At 36.7% G+C, this 19,688-nt stretch overlaps 1 protein-coding gene across 2 annotated transcripts in view; it reads left to right on the plus strand.

Moving 5' to 3' along the window:
• PRMT3 (protein arginine methyltransferase 3) overlaps positions 1-19,688 on the plus strand; it is a 136,071-nt gene that overhangs the window by 25,823 nt on the left and 90,560 nt on the right. For both annotated transcript variants that reach the window (XM_060018608.1, XM_060018609.1), the window contains one exon: positions 1,678-1,799. In XM_060018608.1, the coding sequence (XP_059874591.1) occupies positions 1,678-1,799 (122 nt within the window). The remainder of the gene's footprint in view (positions 1-1,677; positions 1,800-19,688) is intronic.

A 19,688-nucleotide genomic window follows, 5' to 3' on the forward strand; every position in this document is an offset into this window, starting at 1 on the left:
TGCTCACATGTATCAGAGAAGTATTCGCAGACCTATCTAAAATTCTAAAAGAGTGTGTCCCCCGCCCCTTGCTCTAACGTCTACTCTGTGCTTGAGTTTTCTTTATAACACTACTATTCTCTGTTAACATTCTCTGTTCTTTATTCTCTATTCTTGGTCTGTTCATTGTCTCCCCCACAAGATTGTAAGCTCTATTAGGACAGGGACTTGGTCTTGTTTGTTGCTGTACCCCATCACCATGATCAATGCCTGCACTTAGTAATGCTCAGTGAATACTTATAGTAGAAGACTACTGAAATAATTTCATATTTTGAGACAAGTATATAGGGTTTCAGGTCATTGGTAATGAAAGACTTAAGGCACTACAGTTTTCAGTAATTTCTAGTGTACCTCTGAGTATTTTGCTGAATGTGTTTCCTTGGTAATTAGTTTTTGTTTTTTACTATGAATCAAGCACGTTTCACTATACTGTTCTGGGAAGAACCATGTGAAATTCTTGATTAGAAATAATTGCTCCCTGCCTATCCCCAATAACATCTTAAATTTGGTTCTTCTTATTTCTTTCACCAATGATAATGAATATCATTTTTAAAAATTAAACTCTCAAGTTACTGAGTTCTAGAAGCCAGTTTGTTTTTATTGTACCTGTATTATTAAAATGAGTTGAACATTTAATTTTGGAAGTGGAGGGGTTATGGCAATATTCTATATCCATGATTCCTTTATTTTTTTTTTACATATTTATTGGAGTATAATTGCTTTACAATGTTGTGTTAGTTTCTGCTGTATAACAAAGTGAATCAGCTATATTTATACATATATCCCCCTATCCCCTCCCTCTTGTGCCTCCCTCCCACCCTCCCTATCCCACCCCTCTAGGTGGTCCCAAAGCACCGAGCTGATCTCCCTGTGCTATGTGGCTGCTTCCCACTACCTAGCTATTTTACATTTGGTAGTGTATATATGTCCATGCCACTCTCACTTTGTCCCAGCTTCTCCTTCTATCCCCCTGCCCCATGTCCTCAAGTCCCTTCTCTACGTCTGCATCTTTATTCCTGTCCCGCCCTTGGGTTCATCAGAACCAATTTTTTTTTAGATTCCGTATATATGTGTTAGCATACAGTATTTGTTTTTCTCTTTCTGACTTACTTCACTCTGTATGACAGACTCTAAGTCCATCCACCTCACTACAAATAACTCAATTTTGTTTCTTTTTATGGCTGAGTAATATTCCATTCATGATTCCTTTATAACCATTTTTAAATTGTACTGGATCAGGCTATCTTGCTTAATTCCTGCCACTCAAACTTGAGAAAGTTTATTTCTGTTAAAATTTAGAATTACTAAGCCTAAATTAGAGCATACATACAATAAGGAAATAAAAAAGAGACTAATTCCCCCTTAATAAGTCTGTGGGAATTGTTTATTTCATATAAAACATTTCTTAAATTTACATTGTTGCATCTGATTGCAGCAGACTGTGGCCAAAACACTGTTACAAATTTAAAACAACTTAATGTAATTATATTTTCTATTTCCCCAAAGAGAAATTATTACCATATTTGATCGGTAAAGTTTAAATTTTGTTATCTATTCCTAGCCAGAAACATCATCATATATGAATAGGATTTAAAGTATTAGACCTTCTCGATAACATCTGTTTTTTTATTACACCAGGTAGTTTTGGATGTTGGTTGTGGAACTGGAATTCTCTCTATGTTTGCTGCTAAAGCTGGGGCAAAGAAGGTTCTTGGAGTTGATCAGTCTGAAATACTTTACCAGGCAATGCATATCATAAGGTAGTTGCATTTTATGGCTTGACTTAAGATTATTTTTAAATTTAATGATTAATATCAATTGATTTTCTTGTCTTTAATAGCTATCCAATGCAGACTCAAGACACTTGTCTTTTAGTAAAAATTCATTCCAGAATAATAAGATTTTAAGTTGGATTGACCTAGACATGTTTGAGCTATGAATAATCTTTTCATTGTTCTTCTCATTGATGAGAATTATTTTTATATAGTTTTCTGTCCTTCCAACTATGGCTATAGATATGCTGATTACAATAATGTGAAATTAGAAATCATGGACATATAGGGCAGTGTTAGAAGACTTGCTACAAAACTCAATATATCAGTAGTATTTCCTTTAGCAAATAGCAGTTCAACTAAAAAGACTAAGGATTATCTTTTTCTTTTTGACAACACTAGCCCTTGTGCCTCCTCAAATTAAAATAAGTAAATTCCAGAATGGCTACAAACTTAATTATGTTCTCTAAAAATATCTCCTCTCTTTGAGGAATTAAGTTAGTTAGGTTAATTGATCCGTGATTGATTTTACAGTTGGCTTATATCCTAGTAAGAAGACCTTCATTTGAATTACAGCTTTTAGAACTAGATTTTGTTAGCTGTGTACTTAACCAAAGCATGTTACATTTGGAACTTTGGAATAATTTCCAGAATAATTTTAATAGCAGGCTTATTAGTGATTCTTTTTTCCCCCAGCTTTATTGAGATATAATTGACACATAATATTGTGTGAGTTTAAGGTGTAAAATGTATTGCTTTGATACATGAATATAGTACAGAATGATTACCACCATAGCATTAGCTAACACCTCCATTGTGTCACATGAAATAATTACCATTGCTTTTTTGTGTTGGAAGCATTTAAGGTCTACTCTTTTAACAGCTTTTGCCATGCTTATGTTAGATTCTCGGCAGTGATTCTTAAATGGTCCTCCCCACTGATACATATGTTTTATTCTTAAAATTGGTTAATATTGATCATTTCTGATTCATATAAAATTTAATTATGTAAAATGTTTAAATTTTTAGATTTTATTGCATTGAAGTCTAGTGTTGTGGTTAAGAGTGCAAAGTTTGAGTCAGACAGGTTTGAGTCCTTGCTCTTTCCCTTCCCTGTTGTTTGAACTTCAGTTAAATTATATCTAACCTCTTTGAAACCTCAGTTGTTCTACTGTCAAAATGAAAATAATGATGACTACCTCATATGGTTATGAGTAAGGTAAATAAGTTACAAGTAAGATATGCACCTCAGTCTCTTTGGCATATTGCGTGCCTGGCATGTAGTAGGTATTCAGAAGTTAGCAACTGTTATTACTAACAAGTACCAAATTAATGTTAATGAAAAAATGACATTGCTCTTGCTTAGATTTTTTCATAGATAGAGGTTTGTGGTTATTATTTTCATATTAGAGAATATGCATCTATGTTGCATATGCATATTCAGTCCATAATCTAGTAAAGTTTTTTTTATTTCTTATGTTGCATTAACTACAACATCATCATTTTGGGGGTTCTGTAAAGAGCACCCTCTCTTGCTTGTGCATTACCATCCAAACAGATGTGAGAACCACTGTCCCAAAGAATAGATTGTTTTAGATGAATTATCAAAATTTTATTGTTGTGATAGTAAGATTACAGTAAGATATTTCTATTAGAAATTCTCATCTTATGAAAGACCATGTTCATTTATGTATTCATTTGTCATTTTTGATTTCTGTAAGGTGAGACTAGATGTGCTGTCATTTTAATTCCCTTATGGAAGAAAAAGATAGTGATAGCACTCATTTTATTTTGTTTTGTTTTCATTTTATTTCACAGAAGCCCTGATTCCTAGTGACTTTTTAGAAATATGTTTGTACAATGATTATAATCAAATTCATTGTGTATGAAATTTAGTGCTGGAGTGTATGGAAATTTTGCATGAGAGCATTTATTGAAAATGACTTAGCATTCAATTCTAGGTACTTAAATTTAACAATAAAAGTTGCTAACATTAACTTAGTACTTTCTATTTAATTATTTTTTGAGGTAGGTACAGAAACAGTACATATATATATATTTGTTTTTATAGAGATTAGGAAATTGAGACACAGAGACTATGTAACTCTCCTTATTTGTAGTGCAGCCAGGATTAGATCCCAGGCAGCCTGACTCCATGGTCCATACTCAAAGCCAATTTACTATGCTGTCTCTTCATTTCACTACTCACAGTGCATGTATTGGTTGCATTCAGTAGTTTGCTTTACTTAGAACCTATAGAGTTTGAAAATCAGACTTTTTTGTTTTGGATGAGCCAACATTGTACTTTTCTTCAAAGATGTTCTCCTTTGCCTTTTTTTTTCCACATCTTTATTGGAGTATAAATGCTTTACAATGTTGTGTTAGTTTCTGCTGTACAACAAAGTGAATCAGCTATATGTATACATATATCCCCACATCCCCTCCCGCTTGAGCCTCCCTCCCACCCTCCCTATCCCACCTCTCTAGGTGGTCACAAAGCACCGAGCTGATCTCCTTGTGCTATGCAGCAGCTTCCCACTAGCCATCCATTTTACATTTGGTAGGGTGTACACGTCACTGCTACTCTCTCACTTCATCCCAGCTTCCCAGCCTCCCCTTCCCCCCATGCCCTCAAGTCTGTTCTCTACATCTGCGTCTTTATTCCTGCCCTGCCACTAGATTCATCAGTACCGCTTTTTAAAATTCCATATATATGTGTTAGCATATGGTACTTTTCTCTTTCTGACTTACTTCACTCTGTAGGACAGACTGTAGGTCCATCCATCTCACTACAAATAACTCAACTTTGTTCATTTTATGGATGAGTAATATTCCCTTGTATATATGTGCCACATCTTCTTTATCCAGTCATCTGTTGATGGACATTTAGGTTGCTTCCATATCCTGGCTATTGTAAATAGTGCTGCAGTGAACATTGTGGTACATGACTCTTTTTGAATTATGGTTTTCTCAGGGTATATGCCCAGTAGTGGGATTGCTGGGTCATATGGTAGTTCTATTTTTAGTTTTTTAAGGAACCTCCATACTGTTTGCCATAGTGGCTGTATCAATTTGCATTCCCACCAACAGTGCAAGAGGGTTCCCTTTTCTCCACACCCTCTCCAGCATTTACTGTTTATAGATTTTTTTGATGATGGCCATTCTGACCAGTGTGTGGTGATACCTCATTGTAGTTTTGATTTGCATTTCTCTAATGATTAGTGATGTTGAGCATCTTTTCATGCATTTGTTGGCCATCTGTATGTCTTCTTTGGAGAAATGTCTGTTTAGGTCTTTCGCCCATTTTTGGATTGGGTTGCTTGTTTTTTTGATACTGAGCTTCATGAGCTGCTTGTATATTTTGGAGATTACTCCTTTGTCAGTTGCTTCATTTGCAGATATTTTCTCTCCATTCTGAGAAATGGAAATTCTGTCTTTTCGTTTTGTTATGGTTTCCTTTGCTGTGCAAAAGCTTTTAAGTTTCATTAGGTCCCATTTGTTTATTTTTGTTTTTATTTCCATTTTTCTAAGAGGTGGGTCAAAAAGGATCTTGCGGTGATTTATGTCATAGAGTGTTCTGCCTATGTTTTCCTCTCAGAGTTTTATAGTGTCTGGCCCAAAAATAAATAGAGTTTATTTTTGTGTATGGCTTTTAGGGAGTGTTCTAATTTCATTCTTTTACATGTAGCTGTCCATTTTCCCCAGCACCATTTATTGAAGAGGCTGTTTTTTCTCCATTGTATATTCTTACCTCCTTTATCAAAGGTAAGGTGACCATATGTGCATGGGTTTATCTCTGGGCTTTCTGTCCTGTTCCATTGATCTGTATTTCTGTTTTTGTGCCAGTACCATAGTATCTTGATTACTGTAGCTTTGTAGTATAGTCTGAAGTCAGGGAGCCTGATTCCACCAGCTCCGTTTTTCTTTCTTAAGATTGCTTTGGCTATTCAGGGTCTTTTGTGTTTCCATACAGATTGTAAAATTTCTTGTTCTAGTTCTGTGAAAAATGCCATTGGTAATTTGATAGGGATTGCATTGAACCTGTAGATTGCTTTGGGTAGTAAAGTCATTTTTACAATATTGATTCTTCCAATCCAGGAGCATGGTATATCTCTCCATCTGTTTATATTATCTTTGATTTCTTTCATCAGTGTTTTATAGTTTTCTGAATACAGGTCTTCTGCCTCCTTAGGTAGGTTTATTCCTAGGTATTTTATTCTCTTTGTTGAGATGGTAAATGGAATTGTTTCATTAATTTCTCTTTCTGATCTTTTGTTAGTGTATAGGAATGCAAGAGATTTCTGTACATTAATTTTGTATCTTGCAACCCTACCAAATTCATTGATTAGTTCTAGTAGTTTTAATTATGGTTTCAATTTCATTACCTGTGATTTGTCTTTTTATATTTTCTAATTCTTCCTGGTTCAGTCTTGGAAGGTTGTACTTTTCCAGCAATTTGTCCATTTCTTTCAGGTTGTCCATTTTATTGGCATATAGTTGCTTGTAGTAGTCTCTTACGATCTTTTGTATTTCTGCGGTGTCAGTTGTAATCTCTCCTTTTTCATTTCTAATTTTATTGATTTGCATCCTCTCGCCTTTTTTCTTGATGAGTCTGGCTAAAGGTTTATCAATTTTGTTTATCTTCGCAAAGAACCAGCATTTAATTTTATTGATCTTTGCTATTGTTTTCTTTGTTTCTATTTCATTTATTTCTGCTCTGATCTTTATGATTTCTTTCCTTCTATAATTTTGAGTTTTCTTTGTTCTTTTTCTAGTTACTTTAGGTATAAGGTAGATTGCTTATTTGAGATTTTTCTTGTTTCTTGAGGTGAGCCTGAATTGCTATGCACTTCCCTCTTAGAACTGCTTTTGCTGTGTCCCATAGGTTTTGGATCGTCGTGTTTTCGTTATCATTTGTTTCTAGGTATTTTTTGATTTCCTCTTTGATTTCTTCAGTAATCTCTTGGTTATTTAGCAGCACACTCTTTAGCCTCCATGTATTTGTGTTTGTTACTGTTATTTCCTTTAATTGATTTCTAATCTCATAATGTTGTGGTTGGAAAAGATGCTTCATATGATTTCAGTTTTCTTAAATTTTCCAAGGTTTGATTTGTGACCCAAAATGTGATCTGTTCTGGAGAACGTTCTGTGTGCACTTGAGAAGAAAGTGTATTCTTCTGCTTTTGGGTGGAATGTCTTTAAGATATCAATTAAGTCTATCTGGTCTGTTGTGTCATTTAAAGCTTGTGTTTTCTTATTTATTTTCTGCCTGGATGATCCGTCTATTGGTGTAAGTGGGGTGTTAAAGTCCCCTACTATGATGGTGTTACTGTTGATTTCTCCTTTTATGGCTGTTAACATTTGCCTTATGTATTGAGGTGCTCCCATGTTGGGTGCATAAATATTTATAATTGTTATGTTTTCTTCTTGGATCGATCCCTTGATCATTATGTAGTGTCCTTCCTTATCACTTGTAACTTTCTTTATTTTAAAGTCTATTTTATCTGATATGAGTATTGCTACTCCAGCTTTCTTATGATTTCCATTTGCATGGAATATCTTTTTCCATCGCCTCACTTTCAGTCTGTATGTGTCCCTAGGTCTGAAGTGGGTCTCTTGTAGACAACATATATATGGGTCTTGTTTTTGTATCCATTCAGCCAGTCTGTGTCTTTTGGTTGGAGCATTTAATCCATTTACATTCAAGGTCATTATTGATATGTATGTTCCTATTACCATTTTCTTAATTGATTTGGGTTTGTTTTTTTGGGTCTTTTTTATCTCTTGTGTTTCCTGCTTCCAGCAGTTCCTTTAGCACTTGTTGTAAAGCTGGTTTGGTGGTGCTGAATTCTCTTAGCTTTTGCTTGTCTGTAAAGCTTTTGATTTCTCCATCAAATCTGAATGAGATCCTTTTTGGGTAAAGTAATCTTCATTTTAGGTAGGCTCCCTGGTGCCTAAGTGGACTGGGAGAGCGCTGGCCGTGTTCTCTTCCATGCCCCCCCACGCCCACTGTCTCCCCCACGATCTCCCTGGTACCCGCTGGACCCCTAACTGTGTGTGTGTCCCACTGGGTGTAGGAACTCTCCTCCCCCAGCCACCCCTCAGGGATGCCCATCTGGGAGGTCCGGCCTTTACTTTTGCTCCCCCTTCCCTCCCTCCCACTCCCTCAGGACCCTCGTGGCTGGAGGGGGCCTAGGTGGGCAGAAGATCAGGCCCGGGATCTCAGCAAGCTCCTGGGGCCCCAAGTGGGCAGGGGAAAGCTGGCCACACTCCCTTTTGATCCTCTGCCCTCCCAGTGGTCCCCAATTTCTGCCTTCGGACATGGGATCCCTTCCCCTCCCCCAGCCACCCCTCTCACCACCAGTCCCGTCCTGCCTTCACTTTTCCTCCCCCCTCACTCCCCCCCATAGCTCCCGTCCTACCCAGTCGCTGGGGGTTCCTTCCATCCCCTTAAGTGTCCATGGTGCCCCACTGGTGCCTGGTAGGTGCCCTGATTGTTCAGAGACGTGAATTCCGTGTCCTCCTAGTACGCCATCTTGACTCCACCCCCTGCATTTTTTATATTGTGAAAAGATAGCTATTTCCATAGTGTTCTCAGCATCTCTCCTTTGTTTTCCATTCGAATATTTGAAATTTATACTGTGGGGTGATATAACCTCTGTTCTGTTTGTGAATGTCCCTGTAGAAGAATATTCAGGAAACAGTTTATGTTAATATTCCCAGCATTTACTGGCCCATTATTCTACCAGTTGAGGAGGCAGAATAGCATACTTCTCTCAGCATCCGGAACCAAATGACTTGATTTCTAATTTTGGCTTTTTGACTATTTAGCTTTATGAAAATGGGAAAATTGCTTAACTTCTTTAACCCTGGTCTTTTTTTTTTTTTTTTTTTTTTTTTGCGGTACGCGGCCCTCTCACTGTTGTGGCCTCTCTCGCTGCGGAGCACAGGCTCCGGACGCACAGGCTCAGCGGCCATGGCTCACGGGCCCAGCCGCTCTGCGGCATGTGGGATCTTCCCAGACCGGGGCACGAACCCGCGTCCCCTGCATCAGCAGGCGGACTCTCAACCACGGCGCCACCAGGGAAGCCCTGGTCTCTTCATTTATAAGATGGGGTTGATGGTAGTACCTGTCTCACAAGATTATTATAAGGATTGAATCCATTTATGGTGCTTTACCAAGTGGCTGACATGTAACTGCTTACTAAATGTTAGTAATTATAATAATATTAGGTGATAATTGTAGTGGTATGTTTGGCTTGGCACCAGTGCCTCCAATAATACTTTACATTTGGTTGGTTATGTTTCTAAAATGATCATTTCTTGCAGCTATCCCACCAACATATGATGACTCTCTTTTTTGTATTCTTTCTGTTTCACAGTCTGTTCTCTTACACCATAAAGCTTCAAGCATTAGCCAGCTGTATTCCGTATTCACTCTCCTCCCTTGAAATCTACCCTAAGCTTCTCTTATACTTGTCTATTATTGCACTGGAGTTTTCTAGAACTATCATCAGTCAGTGAAAGCAACTCTTCTGATTAGCAGGCTGTGATTGTCTTTAGCAATTCTGAAGCTTCTTTCTCTGTCAGAAATCTATACACAGCAGGATTTCTCTAAAACTCCATAAGCTTACATCTGAAAAAAGTACTTTAAATTCTAAAAGATGGATACTTTTAAAATACATGTTTCTTTATTCTTTTAGATATACTCGACTTACAATCCTTGAATTGTGTTCAAAGTAATGATAAAATAATTATTTTTCTTTGTTTAAAAAACAGATCTAACATTTTTAAAGAAATGAGTGTAGAATGGAGTAAGTTTTGGCTTTAATGTAAACTAATATATATATATTAGGGCTTATATACATATATAAATTATTTGTATATAAATTGGGACTTAATAAGAAAGTCAGGCTTGCAGTTCTGAGGTTGTAGACATGAATAAAGTAGAATATGGATTTTTAAAGGTGTTATATTAACGGGCAAATAGAACTCAAAGTGAATATGGAAGGAATGAAAAATTGTTTCTTTTTCTAGCTGTCACAGTCCAGTGAATGATCATTTCAGAAACATAAACTTACCTAAGGACAGCAAAGCTATTCAGTTGCCAGACAGTTGTATCCAGTGTTCACCCTCAGGAAGCAGAGGTAGCTTCTGGCAATATTTTTACCATTACTCTGGCTGACTTTGGTTTCTCATTGACTCTGCTGTGGAATAGCTCATTATTCAGACTTTTGGATGTTATTGCAGAGGAGTTTTCATGAGAAGATTGATCTATCATATGGCTACAATGCAGTGCTTTCAATCTCAATATGACATTAAAGATGCAGTCTTTTATATTGCCTGTGTCTAGAATACTGTTAAAAATGAAACATTAAGAAAAGCCTAGATCTGTTGTCATATTTATGTAAATATCCTTCTCTGGATTCTAGGATAGGAGCTTTATCTTCTTAATATTTTTATCCCTATTACACCTGGCAAAGTGTCTTATATGTGGTAGATACTTAGTGAAAGGTTTTTGAGAAGAATAAAGTAAGTTAATGAATTTAAAGATAGTGGTGGTATATATAATATTTGGAACAAGATCACAAAATGCACCGGATAAATCCTTGAAGTAAGGGATGTTTCTCCATATTTGTTTATAAATATAATAGAAATAATAGAAGAGCAAGTTAAAGCTGAAGGGAACTTTGAACCACTGATGAAGTTAAAATGGTAAAAAAAAAAAATTGCTGCTCAGGAGTCTTCTAATGAAGGTAATGAAGGTGATCAAGACGCCTTACGTAGAAACTAAATTCAGTTTTTCTTGTGTCCCACCATCCCCTTAATTTTGTGTCAACTCAGTGGTCCTGTCTTGGGGGTCCTGTGACTACCCACTAGTTCAGTGGTTCACTGGAAGAACTCACATGACTCAATATAAAGTTGTGTTCACAGCTAAGATTTATTACAGCAAAGGATATAGTCCAGGGACAGTAAGAAAAAGATATCCATAGGTAAGGAGGCCATGTACAGGCTTCCACAAAATCCTTTCTTCTCTGCAAGAGTCACGCAAGATGTACTTTTCCTTCTAGCTGTGAACCTCAGAGACTCTTATGAGATGTCTCTACCCAAGGAAGTTTGCTTGAGTCTTAGAGTCTATAGTTCTCAAAGAGAACTGTTCACGTAGGCACATACCTGTTGTGTGACCAGCCATTGTACAAACCCATGTCAGATACCAGGTACATATCATTAATCTTCATGTTTACTTTAAACATTGCTGTCCTCCTGATTTGTCTTGGTCCACAGCTTCACGTGTATAGAATAGCATCATTAACCAGAAACTACATGAATGTTCAGGCATTTTGTTCTTAGGGTTTGATGCAGAATTATTGACATGGTTACAGAGATAAGTAAGAACTGAGAGAACAGACCTGCATTAACTCTTCTCACAGGTCAAAATGGGAACCTGGGACTCAAACTTGGCGTCTCCATCAGCAGACTTGCTGGAGATAGAGTCCTCTTGAAAAGCCTTACTGTTTCTCAAATCCATCCCTTGTCTACAGTTGATGTGTCTTTTATATTTATTTATTTATTTATATTTATTTTTGGCTGCATTGGGTCTTTGTTGCTGCACTCGGGCTTTCTCTAGTTGCAGCGAGTAGGAGCTACTCTTTGTTGCGGTGGGTGTGCTTCTCATTGCGGTGGCTTCTCTTGTTTTGGAGCACGGGCTCTAGTCGCACAGGCTTCAGTAGTTGTGGCACGAGGGCTTGGTAGTTGTGGCTCACAGGCTCTAGAGCACAGGCTCAGTAGTTTTGGTGCACAGGCTTAGTTGCTCTGTGGCATGTGGGATCTTCCCAGACCAGGGCTCGAACCTGTGTCCCCTGCATTGGCAGGCGGATTATTAACCGCTTAGCCACCAGCGAAGTCCCTCATTGATGTTTCTTAAATCCATGCCTTAATTCACATTCTTGCATTGCGTATATACTCACATGAATTAACACATCTGCACATAAGTAGCTCGGTTATTTGTATTCAGTTATTTGGTCTTCTGTCATGTACTCTCTCAGTGCAGCCAGATTGACTTTCCTACCAATTCTCTTCCCCTTTAAATAAATAAAGGAAGAAAGGGGAAAAAGTTGTTTTTGTGTTGGGAAGACATGAGAGAATAAAGGAGAAACTAAAAATTACCTCTAATCCTGGTATGAGATCTCACTTTAAAGACTTAGGTTACAGGAGATGAAGTACATGAAAATGTAAGCTTTACTAAAAATATAAGCTCCCTAAGGTTAGACAGGGATTTTTCTCCATTTCATTCACGGATGTGCCCCAACCTCCTGGGAGGGTACCAGGCACACAGGTAGGTATTCAGTGTACATACTTACTCAATGAATGAATGAATGAATGTATTTTCAAGATCCAGGACATCAAACATTCAAAGCCAGATAAATTGTCAACACGAAAGACTGAAAACCTATTGTCTCTGCTTGAATCCAGGTTATTCTTTCTTCATTTTTTTCATTGTGTTAGAAGCTAAGCTATTGCTAATTTTAAATAATAAATGTCCCCAGTGTTAGTAATTGCACAGCTACACTCCTGTAAACACAAATGGTACATTTGGGAGGGAGGCAGCTCATGGAATAGCTTTGTTCTGATTGCAAGTCTGGCCCCTGCATTGAAATTATCTGCCTGGTAGTACTTGTTGTTTATGAGATGTCCTTACATCTTTCCCCTATCTCAAATAGTTAAGGATTCCTTTTGTTTTACATTTATGAATGGAGGACTAGATTATTTCATAAAGGTAATTGGTATGGGTTTTCTCTCATCTCTCTGAGAACAAGGGAGGGAGATCTGTTCTGGGCACCACTTTTCCTATGATTTTTCAGTTCCTTTGTCACTTCCACTTTGTATACCTCTTGACATCAGGGATTTGTGTTGTGAAAAATGGCTCCCACCTCCACTACAGTCTTCTCTGATGTGTGCTCTGAGCACTGGGTCCTTCTTCACAAGTTTACCAAAATCATTTGAGTCTCCTTTTTTTCCCCACTGAATTTATCAGAATCTTTGGTTGTTTGATATTACCTTCTAAAATCTCCATGAGTTTATAAGTGTATTACATTTTGTATTACTTTATTGTCATTTCAGCATGCTTGGGGAACAAGAGAGAAATATGTATGCTTGGGTGCCATAGCTAACTGAAAGCAAAGTAATACTATATGCCTTGTATATTTTTATATCAGGGTATTCCCTCCCTGTCCCCCTGCCCCATATGCATTTTGAAAAAATAGTTATCACCCATGTATTCTTCTAGGTAAACTTTATAATAATTTTGTCACCAGCTTTAAATGCCATTTAGTTGATAAGGTGTTCATTGTATGAACCCCTGTGGTACTTTATGCTGTTTGCACGTCTCTCTGTCTGCTAGACCATGTTCTTTCTTAGAACCTAGACTATGTCTTTTATCAAAATCACATTGGGCAGAGGTACATTACAAATTTGATCCTATATTTCTCATTCTAAAAATCCTGAAATGTCTCCTCATTATCTCTAAATAAAATCTAGACTCCTTTGCATCCCCTGTAACTACCTCCCAGCTTTGTCACTACATACTACCTCTTGTTGTTCTAATCATACTAAACTATTTATAGCTCTTCAAACTTGGAATTTCTCTTCCATACACACACACGCACACACACACATAACCACAAGCAGTTTGTGCACACAGAGATGAGGCACCCTCCTTTACCCCCATCCTTGCATACGTCTTTGTGGATGCTCTGTTTTTTCCTGACTAAGCTCAAATGTCACTTAGTTAAGGGCTTATTATATTAGCTCCTGTGGACCCTGTGTTCTTTACTGCTCTGAATCCCTTAGACCATGTTCTTAAGCGCACAGACCATGTCTTTTATCTCTGTATGCCCAGTATCAGATAATCATGATGATGTCCCTGTATCATGAGATAAAACTTAAATTGCTACTTTTAAGATAGGAAATAATATAGGATAGTGATTGTTGTTCTAACAAAATGTTCACTTAGAAAAATAGATAATTTGTGTTTATTGGATTAGTTAAGAGACTTACTTAGCGTACTCTTTTTATTATGGTGTTGTATTTCTATAGATTAAATCTATGCTAGTTTTTGAGCAGGTGTTTCCAGAGATAGAATTCATTTCGAATGCTTTTTTTTTTTTTGCGTTACGCGGGCCTCTCACTGTTGTAGCCTCTCCCGTTGTGGAGCACAGGCTCCGGACGCGCAGGCTTAGAGGCCATGGCTCATGGGCCCAGCCGCTCCGCGGCATGTGGGTTCTTCCCAGACCGGGGCACGAACCCGTGTCCCCTGCATCGGCAGGCAGACTCTCAACCACTGCGCCACCAGGGAAGCCCTCGAATGCTTTTATGCTAATGTAAGGTTTAGTGATTGGACACTTGAGAAAAGAAAAATAAGTAAAATCTATAGTTTCTTTCATGAATGGTAAATCAGGTGGTGATTAAGATGAGCAGTCTCATAAAAGGGGTTATCTACATGAATGATATCTGTTGTGATGTTTTAATACAGAATTACTGGGAATTATGGCCTTTGTCTTTTTTTCTGTATTCCCTGAAATCTTAATCTTTCTGGTTATATTTATATTTGAACAAGTAATTACTGAGGCAAATAGGATTATGACTTGTAGCAGACAATAAACAGCCTGAGCAGATGGCCTTTTACAGGATACACCTTGTTTCGCATGAGCATTCTGAAGATATTTTTACGGCAGTGGGAACATTTTGCTCTTTTTAGAAGATTGCTTTCTGTTTCCTTTGAAGTGTTTGTAGTTGTGAAAGCCCAATTAAATATTGCAGTAAATAGTAAGCAACTGCAGCAGTTTTTTCATAGAGAATTTTATTAAGTACCTCTTTGAAAAAACTCAGACGGGATATAAACATCCTTTCTTTTTTACCTTTGTGTGAGATATACATATTAAAAAGTGCATAACACATAAATTATATGTTCTAATATGCATATGTATGGATAAATAATAGGAAAGAGAACATTTCCAGCACTTTAGCATTCCTCCCACCTCCTTTTGCCCTTTTTCAGTCAGATGCTCTCCCTGCTTGATTGAGGTAAGTACCATACTGACTTTGGTGGTAATCACTTCCTTTATATTGCTTTATATATTAACCACTTAAATGGGCATAGTTTAGTTTACTCAATTTTGACCTTTAGATAAATGAAATCATATGCATTCTTTTTGTCTAGCTTGTTTTGCTCAACATTATTTTTAGTGTTCATTCATGTTTATTATTATATAGAATGCCATTGATTAATATATCCCAATTTATCTTTTCTGTTCTTGATGGGAATTTTTGTGTTTTCCAGTTTAGGTCTGTTAAGAACGATTTTGTTATGAACTTTCTGTACATGTGCCTGGTACACACATCTGTGGGGTATATATTTACATATAAAATTGCAGGCTTTAGGGTATACATATCTTCACATTTTCTCAGCATCGCCAGGCTATTTTCCAGAGTGGTTTTACCAATTTATACTTCTACCAATAGTATGTAACATTTCTGGTTGGTATTGCCTACCTTTAAGAATTTTTTCCAGTTGGTTGTATAGCAGTATCTCATTGCAATTTAAATTTGCACTTCTGTGATTGTCAGTGAGGCTGAGCATCTTTTCATGTGATTATTGGACATTTGGATTTCCTTTTCTGTGAAATATCTGTTTATGTCTTTTGTTCAGGTTTCCATTGAGTTGGGCCTTTTTATTATTTGTAGGCAATCTTTAAATTTCTTTTTATTTGATTTGTTCATAGATTTTATGTAATGAAAAAGTTCTCATTCTTGCTTGCTATTTCACTGTCTTCATAGTGACTTTGATGTACTGAAATTCTCAGTTTTCATGAGCATCATTCATGTTTATGGTTGCCACTATATGTGAGTTGGGTAAGAAGTCTTATGGAGGTGTTTTCCTATATTCTCTTATAAATTTTATAGTTGTGTTTTTTACATGTAAGTTTGTAATCTACCAGGCATTGTTTTTTGTATATGGTATGAGGTAGTGATCCAGCTTTTTATTATTACTATTATTATTATTATTATTATTATTATTATTATTATTATTTGTAATCTGTTTAAATGACCTAGTTGTCCCAGTCTCACTTAGTACAGAGACCATTCTTTCCTCTCTACTTTGCACTGTCATATTTGTTGGGAATCAAGCATCCATATATGAGGCCAGTATAACCTTTATACCAAAACTCTACTAAGGCAGTAGAACAGAAAATTACAGGTCACTCATTTGTGAACATATGTGCAGACATCCTATACAAAATATTAGAAAATTAATTGAGCAATATATTGGAAGGTAATAAAGTTTATCCCAGGAGTACAAGTTTGGTTAAATTTGAGAAAATCAACCAGAAAAATATTTTGAGATATCTCAGGAAAAAAAGTTTGATAAAATTCCATATCCCTTCAATGTATCTATATATTAAAACTCTTAGCAAACTAGAACTAGAATGTTATATTGTAACATGGCACAGTGTATCTACAAAAACCAGAATTACAGCCTAGAACTTGATGAAGCTTTGAAAGCATTCACTTTAAGTTCAGGAACAGGACAGGGATACTTGCCATCACCTTTTCTATTCAACACTGTAAAGGAGATCCTAGACAGTGGAGCAAGGCAATAAAAAGAAGGGTATAAGAATTGGAAATGAAGGAACAAGACTGTTCTTGTTCCCTAGTAATATGTTTGTGAATATTGATATCAGAAATAAGCTATAAATAAGTTATTACAATAATAAAGTATCAAGGTGCTGAATACTTTAATTTTTTTAATTTGACATATAGTTGATTTACTGTTGTGTTAGTTTCTGGTGTACAGCAAAGTGATTAAGTTATACATATATACTTTTTCATCTTCTTTTCTATTATCATTTATTAAAAGATACTGAATATAGTTCCCTGTGCTATACAGTAGGACCTTGTTGTTTATCTGTCTTAATATATAGCAGTTTGTATCTGCTAATCTCAAACTCCTAATTCATCCCTGTCCTCTGTCCCTCTCTGCCTTTCCCCTTTGGTAACCATAAGTTTGTTCTCTATTTCTGTGCCTCTGTTTCGTATATAAGCTCGTTTTTATTACTTTTTAGATTCCACATATGAATGATATCATACAGTATTTATCTTTCTCTGTCTGACTTGTTTCACTAAGCATAATATTCTCTAGGTCCATCCATGTTGCTGCAGGTGGCAATATTTCATTCTTTTTAATGGCTGATTAGTATTCCATTATGTGTGTGCGTGTGTGTGTGTGTGTGTGTGTCTGTGTATCATATCTTCTTACTCCAGTCATCTGTTGCTGGGCACTTGCGTTGCTTCCATGTCTTAGCTATTGTATATGGTGCTGCTGTGAGCACTGTGGTGAATGTATCTTTTTGAATTAGTGTTTCTGTTTTATCTGGATATATACCCAGGAATGGAATTGCTGGATCATGTGGTATTTCTGTTTTTAGTTTTTTAAGGAACCTCCATACTGTTTTCCATAGTACCTGCACCAATTTACATTCCCAGTAGCAGTGTAGGAGAGTTCCCTTTTTCTCCACATCCTCTGCAGCATTTATTATTTATAGACTTTTTAATGATGGCCATTCTGACTGGTGTAAGGTGGTACTTCATTGTAGTTTTGATTTGCATTTCTCTAATAACTAGTGATGTTGAGCATCTTTTCATGTGCCTGTTGACCATCTGTATGTCTTCTTTGGAGAAATGTCTACTTAGGTCTTCTGCCCATTTTTTCATCGAGATGTTTGTTTTTTTGTTATTGAGTATTATGAGCTGTTTGTATATTTTGGAAATTAAGCCCTTGTCAGTTGCATCATTTACAAATATTTTCTCCCAGTCTGTAGGTTGTCTTTTTGTTTTGTTTTGTTTATGGTTTCCTTTTCTGTACAGAGTTTGATTAGGTCCCATTTGTTGATTTTTGCTTTAATTTTTATTGCCTTGGGAGACTGACCTAAGAAAATACTGTTACAATTTACCTCAGAGACTGTTTGCCTATGTTCTCTTCTAGGAGTTTTATGGTATCATGTCTTATATTTGAGTCTTTAAGCCATTTTGAGTTTATTTTTGTGTATGGTGTGAGGGGTTTACATGCGGCTGTCCAGCTTTCCCACCATCACTTGCAGAAGAGACTGTCTTTTCTCTACTGTATATTCTTGCCTCCTAGGTCGAAGATTAATTGACTGTAGGTGGTGGTTTATTTTCGGGCTCTCTTTTCTGTGCCATTGATCCATATGTCTGTTTTTATGCCAATACCATGCTCTTTTTTTTTTTTTTTTTTTTTTTTTTTTTTGCGGTACACGGGCCTCTCACTGCTGTGGCCTCTCCTGTTGCAGAGCATAGGCTCCGAACACGGAGGCTCAGCGGCCATGGCTCACCAGCCCAGCCGCTCCGCGGCATGTGGGATCTTCCCGGACTGGGGCACGAACCCGTGCCCCCTGCATCAGCACCTTCAACCACTGTGTCACCAGGGAAGCCCCATACCATGCTCTTTTGATTCGTGTAGCTTTATAGTATTGTCTGAACTTTGGGAGGGTTATGCTTTCAGCTTTGTTTTTTTTCCTCAGGATTACTTTGGCAATTCTGGGTCTTTTGTGGTTCCATATAAATTGTAGGATTATTTGTTCTAGTTCTTTGAAAAATGTCATAGCTAATTTGATAGGGATCACATTCAATCTGTAGCTTGCTTTGGGTAGTATGGCCATTTTAACAATATTAATTCTTCCAGTCCAAGAACATGGGATATCTATCTGTTTCTTTAAATCATCTTCAGTTTCCTTTACCAGTGTTTTATAGTTCTCAGTGTATAAGTCTTTCACCTCCTTGGTCAGGTTTATTCCTAAGTATTTTTTTTTAAATGCAATTTTAAAAGGGATTTTTTTTTTTTTACTTTCCTTTCTGATATTTCATTTTTAGTGTAAAGAAATGCAACAGATTTCTGTATGTTACCCTTGTATCCTGCTACCTTGCTGAATTTGTTTATCAGTTCTAGTAGTTTTTGTGTGGAGGCTTTAGGTTTTTCTATATAAAGTATCATATCATCTGCATGTAATGACAATTTTATCTCTTCCCTTCCAATTTGGATACCTTTTGTTTCTTTTTCTTGTCTGATTGCTGTGGCTAGGACTTCCAATACTATGTTGAATAGAAGCAGTGAGGGTGGTCATTCTTGTCTTCTTCCTGAATTTAGTGGGAAGGCTTTCAGCTTTTCACCATTTGGTTTGTTGAAAATTTTTGCATGTATATTCGTCAAAGATATTGGCCTCTACTATATGTGTGTGTGTGTGTATTTTCTTTTGTTTTTTGTAGTGTCTTTGTCTGCTTTTGGTATCAGTGTGATGATGGTGGCTTCATAGAATGACTTTGGAGGTGTTCCCTCCTCTTCAGTCTTTTGGAATAGTTTGAGAAGGATTGGTATATGTTCTTCTTTGTATGTTTGGTAAAGTTCCTCAGTGAAGCCATGTGGTCCTGGACTTCTGTTTGCAGGGAGTTTTTTTATTACAGATTCTATTTCACTTCTAGTGATTGTTCAGTTCAAATTATCTGTTTCTTCTTGATTAAATTTTAGTGGGCTGTATGTTTCTAGAAACTTGTCCATTTCTTCTAAGTTGTCCAATTTATTGGCATATAATTGTTCATAGTACTGAATACATAATTAATATGAAAAATTGTATTTCTGTAAAGAACATGAAACACACACTGAAAATTAAAGTATATCAAAGTGTATTGTTAATATTTCTAACCTCCTTCCAGACAATGCAAGGACGTTAAGTCACTTTTTTTTTTTTTTTTTTTTGGCGGTACTCGGGCCTCTCACTGCTGTGGCCTCTCCTGCTGCGGAGCACA

Source organism: Delphinus delphis, chromosome 8, assembly GCF_949987515.2.
Source record: "Delphinus delphis chromosome 8, mDelDel1.2, whole genome shotgun sequence".
Taxonomy (NCBI): domain Eukaryota; kingdom Metazoa; phylum Chordata; class Mammalia; order Artiodactyla; family Delphinidae; genus Delphinus; species Delphinus delphis.